The sequence below is a fragment of the Leuciscus leuciscus genome, assembly GCF_965113295.1.
Source record: "Leuciscus leuciscus genome assembly, chromosome: 13".
Lineage (NCBI taxonomy): Eukaryota > Metazoa > Chordata > Actinopteri > Cypriniformes > Leuciscidae > Leuciscus > Leuciscus leuciscus.
The window spans coordinates 33,715,338-33,729,339 of NC_138737.1; the positions used below are offsets into that span (position 1 = coordinate 33,715,338).

Genomic DNA, 14,002 nt, shown 5'->3' on the forward strand with positions numbered 1-14,002 from the left:
TCGCACGCTGCATGTGAGTTAACCACGCCCACTTATTTACATGTCGCGGTATCACGGAATGAAAAAATCTGTTAAGGTTGACATTTTCTACCGCGGTAACGATATATACGTCACACCGCCCAGCCCTAGTCAGAAACAATGCTCAGGTAGGCCGTGGCATTTAAACGATGCCCAATTGGCACTAAGGGGCCTAAAGTGTGCCAAGAAAACATCCCCCACACCATTACACCACCACCACCACCAGCCTGCACAGTGGTAACAAGGCATGATGGATCCATGTTCTCATTCTGTTTACGCCAAATTCTGACTCTACCATCTGAATGTCTCAACAGAAATCGAGACTCATCAGACCAGGCAACATTTTTCCAGTCTTCAACTGTCCAATTTTGGTGAGCTCGTGCAAATTGTAGCCTCTTTTTCCTATTTGTAGTGGAGATGAGTGGTACCCGGTGGGGTCTTCTGCTGTTGTAGCCCATCCGCTTCAAGGTTGTGCGTGTTGTGGCTTCACAAATGCTTTGCTGCAGACCTCGGTTGTAACGAGTGGTTATTTCAGTCAAAGTTGCTCTTCTATCAGCTTGAATCAGTCAGCCCATTCTCCTCTGACCTCTAGCATCAACAAGGCATTTTCGCCCACAGGACTGCCGCATACTGGATGTTTTTCCCTTTTCACACCATTCTTTGTAAACCCTAGAAATGGTTGTGCGTGAAAATCCCAGTAACTGAGCAGATTGTGAAATACTCAGAACGGCCCGTCTGGCACCAACAACCATGCCACGCTCAAAATTGCTTAAATCACCTTTCTTTCCCATTGTGACATTCAGTTTGGAGTTCAGGAGATTGTCTTGACCAGGACCACACCCCTAAATGCATTGAAGCAACTGCCATGTGATTGGTTGATTAGATAATTGCATTAATGAGAAATTGAACAGGTGTTCCTAATAATCCTTTAGGTGAGTGTATATCCACAGATACAGCAGAACAGGTAAGTAAAGTTCTCATAAAAACAAATCATCCAAAACAGGTAAGTCCACATCTAAGTATTTCCGCAGAGGATCGGTCCAGGAATCAAACACGAGGCCAGGCAATGGAGAAATGGTGAAAGGTCCTTTATAGTGTGAACTGAGAACGAGCGGGTCAGCGGTGAGGGAGGACCCATGAAAGACCTTTACACAGTTATTGAACAGAACTGAATCAACACTGAACTGACCTCACCTGAACAATGATATTATTGTCTTTTTAGAGCCGTTTTACAGCAATTTTGAACTCTGTTTGCATCATTAAATCATTATTTTCCTGTTTATTCCTGTAAAGCTGCTTTGTGACAATCTGTATTGTTTAAATCGCTATAGAAATATAGGTGACTTGACTTTCTGATTTATTCACTCTCGTTCCGAACATGACTTACTTTCTTCTGCGAAACACAAAAAAGATTTTGAAGAACATTGGTAACCAAACAGTTTTGGTGACCATTGACTTTCATTATAGACATTTCTCAAAATATCTTCTTTTATGAGATGTTCCATATCTTTGAACTCTTTTAACTACCAATAGTACTACCAGTATAATGCACGGTAGTCAACATTATGTCACAAGTGCTGAGCTAAACTTGTATTGAACCTGGAATATTCCTCTAAATTAGTCAAATTAGAGTTGAAAATACTATTATGTGTGATGTGCATGCTTTAGTCTGCAGCCTGTAGTCATCATACTAGCTCAGTGCATAAAAAACAATACTTATTTGTCAGCCGAGTATAAATGTAGAAATGCAACTGAAAAAAGAGCAGAATAGGGTGGTTGTTTAAATGCAGACAAGGAGAAACTGAAATTGTCTTTGGCAAGCCCTGAAGTAAAGCAACACCACTGGTGTCCAGTTTTGAACGTGAAAATGCGGCGTTGATTCAAATCTCAAAGAAACTCTTTTACACCATCAGCACATGGTTTGTCTAGTCAAGCGTACAGTTTCAGACGGTTTAGTGCCAGAGGTGCAGTCCTATTGGCAGTAACAATATCCCTATGCAAAAGAATCACATGACAATATGCATAGATCAGGAGGAGGCAGCCAGACAAGATACCCCACATGCATAGATCAGTGGGGAACTGCGTAACGAAATCACTGAACATGTTTTATGCCTATATTGTCAGCAATATCTGCAGGAGCTAGTTGTCACACTTTTATAGCAATAGTTTTGCTTATATGGCTAATTCTGCACACCACATTCTATAAAATCTTGTCTACAATTTTTATTTTAGATACAGTTGGTTTAGAGGCATGTTGTCACTCTATAAAGGGAAAGTTGTGCACTGATGTTTATCGCCACAGGTAATGAGATTTTTATATCTGTCATCAAAGAAATAGAAGCTTTAAGGTCTTCTTATAAAAGCTCTATAGAGCTTTATGGTTTAACATTGAATGCAACATCCATAAATATTAGTATTGCTATACTGTTCTGTAAAATGAAATTATTTTAATAATTAAATACTCATTTTTTTATTGTTACTAGGTTAATATATTTCTTTACTGATTTGTTTAATTTTTATAATTTATCAGATTTAAATAATAACAATAAAAAAATATTATTACTATTTAAATATTATTGTATTAAATTATTCTATTATTATTATTATATTAAATTACATATATTTTTTATCCCTGCATATTTTTTATTTAATATTTTTATACCTACATTTTTTATCCCTGGGTGGTCACAATATTTTTCCTCCTCATTTTAAACAGTTTATCTATCATTTGAACCTTTTTTTTTGTTCTTGTTGTCCCTTGTTTCAAAGTATTTTGTAAAAATCACTTATTGTGAATTGAACTAAAATTCCACTTGGTTAAATATTTAGTTATATGCACTGACATTAGTAACTTTTTCTTGAAATGTGTTATGTCGTTGTGTGTCATTATAGGTAGATAAATAATAAACATGTTTTTTTTTTTTTGCTCACACGTCAGCAGGCGAGTGAGTCCCGCGCGCCCCTTTTCCATATAAAGCAGTGATGCACAGATGCTCATCACAGCTCCACATTCAAAACGGACGCAATTATTCAGTGTTTTAAGCCAAGCAGTTGGAGGTTTGAGAAATGACATCAAATGAAACGAATCTGATGACAATACTTTGGACTAATCGTGTTCTGGACAACCGGACCCAGGTGATACCGCTGAACAGCACATATTCCCCGCCGGTGGATGATTTGGATGTGAACACGGATATTTATTCCAAAGTGCTCGTGTCGTTGATTTACGCTGTGCTGTTTGCAGTCGGTTTAATCGGCAACGCCATGACCCTCTACATATCCCTCCAGAGGAGATCCATCAAACATCTCCAAGGGACCGTCCATTATCACCTCGCCAGTCTCGCGGTGTCGGACCTGCTCATTCTGGTGCTGTGTATGCCGGTGGAGCTGTACAACTTCATCTGGGTTCACCATCCGTGGGCTTTCGGTGAGGTGGTCTGCAGGGGCTATTACTTTCTGCGGGACGGCTGCTCGTACGCGACGGCGTTCAACATCGTGAGTCTGAGCGTGGAGCGCTACATGGCGCTCTGCCACCCGTTCAAAGCCAAGAGTCGGATGTCCCGCGGGCGCACAAGGAGACTCATCTGCGCGCTCTGGTGCGCGTCGCTCATTCTCGCTTCACCGATGCTTTTGACAATGGGGCAAATTTATGTAGGTGAAGAGAGCATCTGCACCACCGTAGCCTCCAGCAACACCGCCAAAACTGTTCTACAGGTGGGCATGAAGCTATTTCACCCTGAATGGCCCATATTAGTACATTTGTGTAGGTGCTACTTTAGATGGCACTAACAATACAGTAGATAGATTATTTGCAGTCTGATGTACAATTACGTTCATGGGTGTCTATTTTAAAGGAGCTTACTGTACTGCATTGTAGCTATTGGCAATACCAGATTGTTTTTTTTTTGAACATCTTAGTATCTGGAGTGCCATGTTAATGCCATAAAATGAATATGGTCATTCAGTACAATAATAAAATATGGAATTTATTTTTCATTTAAACCTGGAAATAAACAGAACAGTTAATAGTTTTCAGAATGTAAAAATGTTACAATCTACAACAAAGAATATATATTTAGGATTTTGCATTATTTGCAATTAAACAAATGTGTGACACTGATCATGTGAACTCTTTTGTACAGATGGTCAAATGTTCTTGATTCTACTGAAGCACAAGAGGCTCTAGATCTCTCTCAAATCATGCAGGAGATCATGAGGTTTTGTTGAGTTATGACAGCTTGAGTGCTGCTGTCATAACAAATAATGGCAACATAAATAATACGATTCTTTTTTTAAATGACAGTTTAGCTTTTTACTTGGAGGCAGATATGTTATTATTTATTTACAGTAAACATAATACATTTCAATTTAGCTCTTTGCCATTTGTCTATATGTCAGGTTTGCTTTAAAATCTGACAAAGTCTACAATGACAGATGATCCAGTAAAGCCCAGAGTATAAAGTAGTTAACATGTCTGAGAGAGTTAGTGATACAAAGAAGGCTGCTGCATGGCATTCCAAAGACAGTACCATGAGCCCTCAAAACTGTCACTTGTGATTTACCTTAAACAGCTTGAATTGAATCTGCTGAGCAAAAAAAAAAAAAAGAAGAAGACAAAAGCAGCTCTATTAAAATGTCTCCTTAGATATAACAACACATGTGTATACTGAACATATATATTTTTCACGTTGACAAGCTCATTTCAGAATACTAGCTGGTAAAAATGCTCTGAAGTACATCACCCTGTATTTGTATAGGGAGGGAGGAAGAATAAGAGGAAACCTTAAATAAACCTCAGAGCAAATCAATCAATCAATCAATCAATCAATCAATCAATCAATCAATCAATCAATCAATCAATCAATCAATCAGAATGACCCAGTAAAGAGCAAAGCAGACAAAATAGAGCAAAATGAGACTATGCACTAATTGACCAAACCATATATATATATATATATATATATATATATATATATATATATATATATATATATAAACATTTTTTTATTTTTTTTACTTTGGTTCAGGTGTGTAGAAACTATTAGGGCCAGGGAATGGATTTCTCTCCCTTGGCTCTTGGGAAGTAATCATTACGCCTTAACCTTAATGTTTCGGTCCCCACGTTTTGAATAGTTCCTATTTCAGTATAAGTGTTTTTCCTTACAGGTCAATGCCCTTCTCTCTTTTGTTGTGCCAATGCTGGTGATCGCTGTGATGAACGCCCTGATTGGACATAAGCTCCAGAGAATGACCCAACATGACTTACACTGTTCAACGCCTTCAGATGTCACAACAGAGACAAACCGTGAGCGTTCCCTACGCCATAGCATCAAAGTCCTACGTAAGTAAAAGAAATGCATAATTTTACCAAAATGTTTAATAATAATAGGTTTATTTAACTACTCTACAACTGAAAGTGTCTGATATTTGGTAGTAGCTCAAGGTTTGGTGTCTGATGGCCCTGGTATCTCCTGCTGCCTGCTCCCCAAGAAGGTGCTTCCTCAAGCCATAACTAATAACATAGTCCAGCGGAGGGAGGGTGAGGGCTCTGGAGGAGGGCACAGAGTCAGAAACAGACAGAAGATGGGAGGAGCTCACATAGGCGAACAGCATGGTGGAGATGATGGAGGGAGGAGCCAGGGAGGAGATGGAGGGAGGATCCAAATGATGACTCAGAGTACAGCCAAGACGAAGGCCCAAGGTGGAACCGATGAAGGTCAGCGATCCGACCACCCGTGTTGAAGCCAGGAGATTTGGAGACCCAGGTGGAGCCGAGGAGACACAGAGACTGGGCAACACCGTAGGTCCTGGTGGCCATTCTGGAGCCGCAGTGACAAGTGGCCAAGGTGGAGCCATGGTGCTGGTGGGCTGAGGCAGAGACGGAGACCGGAAGACCCGAGGTAGATCCAAGTTGCAGGACGGGGCCAACAGAGGAGCTGCCAAGGGACTGAAGGGAGTCAACAGAGGCAGGGCTGAAGGACTGTCTGGCTTACTGTTGGTAGAGGAGGCAGGAGAGGGAAGCTGGGTTGGACCATCATTGACACAGGAGACTTGGATGTAGCTGACTCTCAGCAGCGGGAGTGTGGGTAGGGCTTCCTTCCATCCCCTCGTACTCCAAGAGCACACCCACTGGTACAGATGTTGTTGCCGGTTCACAAACCTAATCAGATTCTTCCTCAGACTCTGAGGTAATGATATGCTTTGGCATCAGCTGGGGCACAGGCATCGTGGCAGGCTCAGGCTCCATGTCTACGATTGGCTCTGGCATAGGCTCCATGCAGGGTGTGGGAGGCGGGTCTGGGACCGGAGTGGGGCTGGTGATGTCCTCCTCAGCGGGGCTGATGGTGAACGCAGATACACAATTCAACAGCCCCCACTCCACTCTTAAGGCATGCCTTACACCACTCATTTAAGCTAGTCCAAAAACACAGGGAGAGGTCGGGGAAGGTGAGGCACATCAGGACTGAAAAGTCCTGAAAAGTTACGATGCTTCTGCTCCAAGCAGAGCAGGTGGACAAGTAAGTCCATTTTATGTTTAAAGGGGTCATAGACTGAGAATTCAAATGTTTCTTGATCCTTTGACAGTTAAGAGTTCGTTATACTATAAAAATACCCTGTAAGTTTCAAAACTCAAAACTTTCTTGTTATTCCAAAAACTGCTTTTATTGAAACCAAGGCCAGCAAACGACAGGATCTAAAAAGTGGAGACTTGTGACGTCACAGGGCAGCTTTGGCCCCGCCCACTGGAGCGTTAGTGAACAGTGACATGAGAACGAGAAAAGATCGATACCATTACCTTACAAACGATCCTAATGCTAGGATAGTGTTTTTTTCCCCCAACAATGTGAATGTTTCAGCAGTGCATTATTTGTTTGTATTCTGTGTATTTCACTGTGGATTATTTGGTAAATTTCGGCGCAGGCTTTGCAAACAGACTTTTACAATATGGATCTGCCAGCAATGCCACAAACATGTAAGTAGTCATGTTTATTCTAATGCCTGATCTGTGATCAGTGATTTCTGATGTAATTATTCAAGTTTCAAGCAATTATTCAATCTCTCAAAATATCGTTCAATACTGTTTATGCATCAGTAAATCAAGCCAGTGACTAAACAATCAACTTCACGCCGTTTCTCTTATTAAGATGAAAATAATCTTATTTAAACTGTGATTAAATTTTATAAAGAAAGCGATCAAAGAACGCTCCCTTTCAAATTGCCCAAGCTGTCAATCAAATAGCGCAAGTTTATGTGGACACTTGCCAAAACTGGTTGAAATCAATCATCACAAAATCATGACGCTGTTACAATGTACTGTACAACAAAGCTTTTATTGTATTTACATCGTGTTTGTATTGTTATTTGGTGAAAGCCAGAGATGTAATGTCCAGGTTCAGAAAGTAAAAGTAGCCATTGTTCCAATCACCTGGATTTGCTAATTAGCACCGTTTTTCAGCCAGGAGATAGAACTAATTAGGGAAATCAGCTAGCTGAGTTCATGGGTGGAATAAATATATGGCAAGACTTTTACTTTCTGACCCCTGGACTATACACCTCTGGTGAAAGCATTTGTGAGAGTGCAGAAATTGTGTTGCAATAAGATCTTTTCATACACGATCAACAGACTGTCTGTCATCTGCTCAGTGCTCATCACTGCAGCCTTTCATGTGATGGGAATAGATCATTATGATCAATACTTTTCACGATTCCTTAATCTCGATAGCTGTAATAGTAAAAACATAGTAAAAGTTTTAGAGAGAGTTCCACATGTAATACTAGCTATTTCATATGCAAACATGTCAGCCAAGTCTCACAACAGACACGCCCCTTAAAAACAGAGCGTTCAAATCAGAGGCTAAAATCAGGCTTAGAAAAATGCCTTTTATTTATATATTATAACAATTTTTTATGTTAAAATCATACTAACATTATAAGGGCACCCCAGGAAACATTATAAAATAAAACAATAATCCAGTCCATGACCCCTTTAAGTCCGTTCTGGATTCTGTGTTCTGTCACGTTTTTTTGCTGCTGCAATCAGCACACGACAAAGGAGATAGTAACACAAAAAGTCTTGAATAAAAATCCAAAATATGACGGTGTGCAGGAGTGCAGCGGCATCTCAAGCTCACGGTTTTTGTTTAGATTTTTGTACAGTGAGTGTAAAAGAAAGTGTATGTGCAGTATGTTATATTTGATCTGAACTTGGTGAAATCAATTACAGGCCAGAAGTTATATTACCAGTGAATCTCAAATCAAAACTAGGCAGGATGAGGCTACTGAGGTCAGCGGTGGAGCAACACACAGCGGCTGAGAGGCAAAAGGAAGCGATACACTGATAAAACTGACTTATTGCGGAAATGCGGATGCGTATGTGTACACCAGAAGATGAGGAACTGCTGTGTACTTTAACTGAATGAAACGTGGCTGAACAGCAACATACCAGACTCAGCCTTTCAGATTAAGGGCATGCTACTTTTCAGAGCCAATCAGAATTATCTATCGGGAAAAAACTCTGTGTATTTATCAACAAAGGTTGGTGTATAAATCTGTCATTAGCAGCCACTGCTCTGAAGCAGTTGAACATTTATCAAATGCCAACCACACTATTTAACACAGAGGTACACTGCGGTATATATTGTAGCTGTCTACATTCCTCTAAATGCTAAAGCTAGAGAGGCGTTCAGCAAGCTACATGATAACATCTGCTCTCTCCAAAATAAACACCCTGAGGCATTTTTCGTGATTGTGGGAGACTTTTATAACGTCAGTTTGATGGATACCACACCTGGGTTTTACCAGCATGTCACCGTCGTGACCCGAGGAGATAACACACCAGGTGTACACAAACAGATGCGGAGCTATGCAGAGCTGTCACCAGCTATATTACTAAGTAATGACCTCCAGAGGTCAGATCTCTTCTTAGAGCCCGGGACTCTGCGTTCAGGTCTGGTGATGCAGTACCGCTCAGAGCGGTAAATTGACTGCAGGCATTAAAAAAAGCCAAAGCTGCATTTGCTGTAAAGATACAGGGTCATTTTTCTACCCCAGAGCATGTGGGTGGGCATCAAGGCCATCACAGACTACAGCAGTAGAGACACTGAATGCCCAATCCATCTCTTCCTGATGCTCTCAATACCTTTTATGCTTGTTTTGAAGTGTGCTTTCGTTCATCTTTGGAACACAAATGAAGATCTTTTTGATGAAATCTGAGAGCTTTTTATCCCACCATAGACCCCTACGCAACTGACACTTTGAGGCTACATAAAGAGATCGTTAAAATAACCGATAAGAATTGAACGGTTTAGCCCAACTTTTCTGAAGAGACTTGATCGCTTTTTATGATGAACAGATTGAATTTAGGCATTTATTAACATATAATTCACATATAAATGATCAGCGAGCGTAAAAATAAGCTCAACCGAACCTGCTTGACGCGCGAGAACAACTTCTTGCAGAAATTCAAATGTGCTGCGTAACACACAAGAGTGAACCTCATTGGTTCTTGCGGAAGCTCAAACGTGCTGCGCAACACATGAGAATGAACCTCATTGGTTCTTGCTGAAGCTCAAACGTGCTGCGCAACACATGAGAATGAACCTCATTGGTTCTTGCTGAAGCTCAAACGTGCTGCGTAACATGAGAATGAACCTCATTGGTTCTTGCTGAAGCTCAAACGTGCTGCGCAACACATGAGAATGAACCTCATTGGTTCTTGCTGAAGCTCAAACGTGCTGCGTAACACGAGAATGAACCTCATTGGTTCTTGCAGAAGCTCAAACATGCTGCGTAACACGAGAATGAAGCTCATTGGTTCTTGCTGAAGCTCAAACGTGCTGCGTAACACGAGAATGAACCTCATTGGTTCTTGCAGAAGCTCAAACGTGCTGCGTTACACGAGAATGAACCTCATTGGTTCTTGCCATCAAGCGAACATGCTTGAGCTCCTGTTTACCACAACTGATGTGTGAGTTGATGAATGTTTAATCACAAGTTCACACTTACATATAATTAAATAGAGTAAAGGTTATGCATATTTGGCGTGCTGTCCGAGGGGAGGGCTCCGAGCTCGGAATCTGGCCCGAACCCAGAGTATTCCCCCCATCCCAGATTGGGATAGGAATAGTTAGAAGTGAGGAGATGGGGTGGTGGAGGAATGCTGGAAAACTGTCTTAGAACAGAGTCTGCTGTATATATACCTCCTGATGCTAATTGAGTTGATTAACTGAATGAGCTCCTCCCATGTTAATTAGGTTAATAATTTGAACATGCTCCTCTCGAACTTTGTTAATAAAACATCATTCTGTGAATAAAAGCCTAAATTAAATCTGTTCATCGTTTAAACCAATCAGAGATTATTTTTTTATATATATATACAAAATCATTAAATGATTTGACTGAAAAAGTGGGCAGACACTGTTGCACTCTATCCACTAAGAGCGGCCATTTGTAACTTCAACATGTGAGAGTTCTGGTGTCATCTAGGCTACTCCCAGTTATTTTATCTTTACAAACAGCTTGATATTGCAAACTTGTATTTCTTATATATTTGAATTATGATAATTGTAAACATATTGGTTTTGTAGCACAAATAGCTTTACCATTTAGTGCAATTTGTTATTCTTCTAGTCACCTATAGCGGCTAATGAATTGGAAATCTCACAAAGGCCTATTCACAAAAAAATATATAGCTTACCTCCGCGTTGCAAAATAAAGTGGATATCAACACTCTTTAGAGTGCCTTTATCTAGATTTCAGGGCCAGAACTGTTGTATAATTCATTATAGTATATCTTTTACTAGTACCCAATTGTCATTTTCATTTCATGTGAGTACACATTTTAATCAGGGGTAAAACCTTTCATTTCTTGGTTTCAATAGTTCATTGCCATATGTTTTTTCTCTGTTATCAGGTGGGGTTGTTTTTGCTTTTGTTTTATGTTGGTTTCCATATCACAGTCGCCGACTGATGTACTGCTATGTAACGGAGTGGACAAAGTGAGTTTGCATTTGCATATAACTATATATTTGCAAAAAAATATTTGCTTTTAAAATAATTTGCCAATTTTGTAACCTTTGTTTTGTTTCCCCCCACAGTGCACTCTATGATTTCTACCATTACTTTTACATGGTCACAAATGTACTTTTCTATGTGAGTTCTGTGATCAATCCCATCCTTTACAATCTGGTCTCGTCCAAATACCGGCAAATATTTTTTTCCACTGTCACTTACTTTTGCCAGACGTACTCTAAAAGCCAGAGGACTAACAAGAGCAAAAGGAGCTTACAACTATCACAGCACCTTCGTTCATCTCTGGTCACAACCCGTAACAGCCAACAGACCCTTTATCCCATGGTGGTCATGGAGACTATATACTGATGTTAATTCTGTCTGGACTTTTAGACTTGTTGACTACAAATGTATGTGTTGCTGTTTTGTTCCATCAGTGTTGAGGGACAATGCATAATTTCAGAACAAAGGGCGTGCAGAATTGTCTAAAAAGTTTTTGACAAACGTTTTGACTTTCTGAATATGGAACATTATACACTATACTGTCAGTGTGCTCTAAAAGGTTTCAAGTGCATGTGTGCATAGTTTACTGCAGAAATGGGGTGGTGGTGGCGCAATGGATAAGACACATGCCTTTGGTGTGAGAGACCCGGGTTCGAATCCACTGTGAGACACCAATGTGTCCCTGAGCAAGACACTTAACCCCTAGTTGCTCCAGAGGCGTGCGACCTCTGACATATATAGCAATTGTAAGTCGCTTTGGATAAAAGCATGAATAAATGTAAATGTAAATGGGGCATGTTTTCATTGCACAAGAGGACAGCACTATTTTGTTATACTGCAGGAGTAAAAAAAACAAAACAAAAAAACAAATAATATTCCTTTTTCAATCTTATTTTAAAATGTAATCGCTAATTTATCATAAATTTTAATTGTATTTCAGTTTTTGCTGATGTGCGTGAGTTGATTACTGTTTTCCAATCAAAACCACAGAGCAGTGGTTCTCAACCTTTTGACTCCAAGCCCCCCTATGGCCAGATATTTAAAGGCCCAGTGACTCTTCCAGTGAGTGCATTTTTTTCAAACAATTTATACAAACACCACCACACAATGGATTATCTGCAAAAAGTCTGTAACATGCTCAAAATCCTAAGTTCATCTCTCAAAAGTAAATATTTATGTCAATGACCATATATCGGTGCCATAAGAAAATCCGTCATTGTTCACAAACAGTGTACTCTGTCAGTATTTTTCTGATGTAAACTGTGGCTTCGGTTTGGATGACAATGATTGAAAATGCACAAGGCTACACTTTTCCTACAGTATATGGCGTATTTCAATTGTACAAAGTTACACATATTTCTTTATATGGGATATTGATTGCAAGAGATTGGACTGGATTTTACTGTTGGTCTGTCAACAAATTACAGTGCAATACAGGAAAACAAATAAAAAAAACAAGACTATTTTAAAGTAATTCAAAATGAGAAAGAAAAACACATTTAACAACATGCAGCACTGTATGAGGAATTATAATATGTTAAAGCCTGCTGTGAAGAAAAATAACATTAAAAAAATTCTTCGTTCATTTTGTGTAACCTGTGAAGTAAATTAAATGAACTATGGGACTAATTATGAAATCATCATATATTTTACACGTATTTGACTTTGTCCTATTAGGGTAAATTATTTTTGGCAAATCATCTGAAACTTCACACACATTTAAATGCATTTTTACTATCTGAAAAGTAGTGAAAATGGTCTTAAGTTGGCATTGTCCTAAATGACACACTATGTACTTATGCGCTATCAACCGTGTACTGTATGAACTTAATAATAAATTCTGCAAATGTCTGACTTCCACAACAATATATGACTTATATTCTTCATCTCTACCATCACCCTCTCTGCTTCTATCCTCTTTGATCCTTAACTTTACTTTATCCTTTCTTACAATCATCCTATCATCAATACTTTCTAGAGGAGGTCTTCTATAAAACTTAATAACATCAACCTAAAACACAGGAAAAAAGGCTAATATACTGCCTGTCAGTACTGAACACTGTACCAGCTACACAGGAAATATGACTTTTTTTGGTCTTTAAATGATTGTTTTTACAAAATGTGCATTAAAAATGACCAAAAACTTTAGAAAACACGTTTGGATGTGCGATGATATATATATATATATATATTTTTTTTTTTTTTTTTTTTTTTTTTTTTCTTGATTATAAATTTTGTAGTCTAAAACAAACTCACTGGAGCCTTGACAGCATTTGACCACCTAACGTGCTTGGCTGCATCCGAAATAGCACACTTCCCTACTAGATAGTACGAGACAAAAGAAGTAGGCCTAGGCTACATCCGAATTAACAGTAGGCCTACTCATAAAAGTGTAGGCAAAAAGTACCCGGATGACCTACTTCTTCCGGCGAGATTCTTAAGTGTATATTAAGTGTATATTTGATGGACACTTTACTATCCCATGGGTCCGTGTACCTTCGGATAATTTGTTTTCTCGCTTTTGTTTTCTAAACGGAAAAACGAAGAAATCGTTCATTTATCACATATTCGACCCTTTTCATGAACATAAATAAATGCATCGTTTTTTAAATTATTTTGTTTTGTTTTCATCACACTTACTTCTAATCCGCCAAATGGAAACACATTACAACCAAAATGTACAGCTTGAATATTCAATCTCTACATGGGCGGGAATGAAACGCCCCTTTCCGCTGATTGGTCAACCAAAGATCAAGCAGTGCTGTCAATCAGTTCTTACTCAGCTCCGCACAACAGAATAATAGTCACCTGATACAGTTGAATGAATTATTACAGAGTTTATTGCAACTACATTTAATATATTTTGTTTTCAGATTTGTTATTGTGTTTTCTGATTTTTTTTTTTTTTTTGGAATTGTTGTTGTGTTGTCTAACTTGTTTATTTGTTTTTAGTCTTTCCATTGCAATTGCA

General features: G+C 39.1%; 1 protein-coding gene across 1 annotated transcript; it reads left to right on the top strand.

The window, feature by feature from the left end:
• Window positions 1-956: 956 nt before the first annotated feature.
• LOC309513002 (neurotensin receptor type 1-like) lies at window positions 957-11,934 on the top strand. Its single transcript, XM_082188784.1, has 5 exons — window positions 957-982; window positions 2,957-3,732; window positions 5,185-5,359; window positions 10,931-11,015; window positions 11,115-11,934. Exons 2-5 carry the CDS (start codon window positions 3,085-3,087, stop codon window positions 11,395-11,397), a joined length of 1,191 nt encoding a protein of 396 aa, XP_082044910.1. The 5' UTR covers window positions 957-982; window positions 2,957-3,084; the 3' UTR covers window positions 11,398-11,934.
• Window positions 11,935-14,002: the final 2,068 nt, after the last annotated feature.

Bases quoted from the DNA above. Each gene is read 5' to 3' on its own strand.
- LOC309513002 (XM_082188784.1), top strand. From the start codon at position 3,085: ATGACATCAAATGAAACGAATCTGATGACAATACTTTGGACTAATCGT. The intron at 3,733-5,184 runs GTGGGCATGAAG...TTTTCCTTACAG, and splicing joins CCGCCAAAACTGTTCTACAG to GTCAATGCCCTTCTCTCTTT. The intron at 11,016-11,114 runs GTGAGTTTGCAT...TTCCCCCCACAG, and splicing joins TATGTAACGGAGTGGACAAA to TGCACTCTATGATTTCTACC.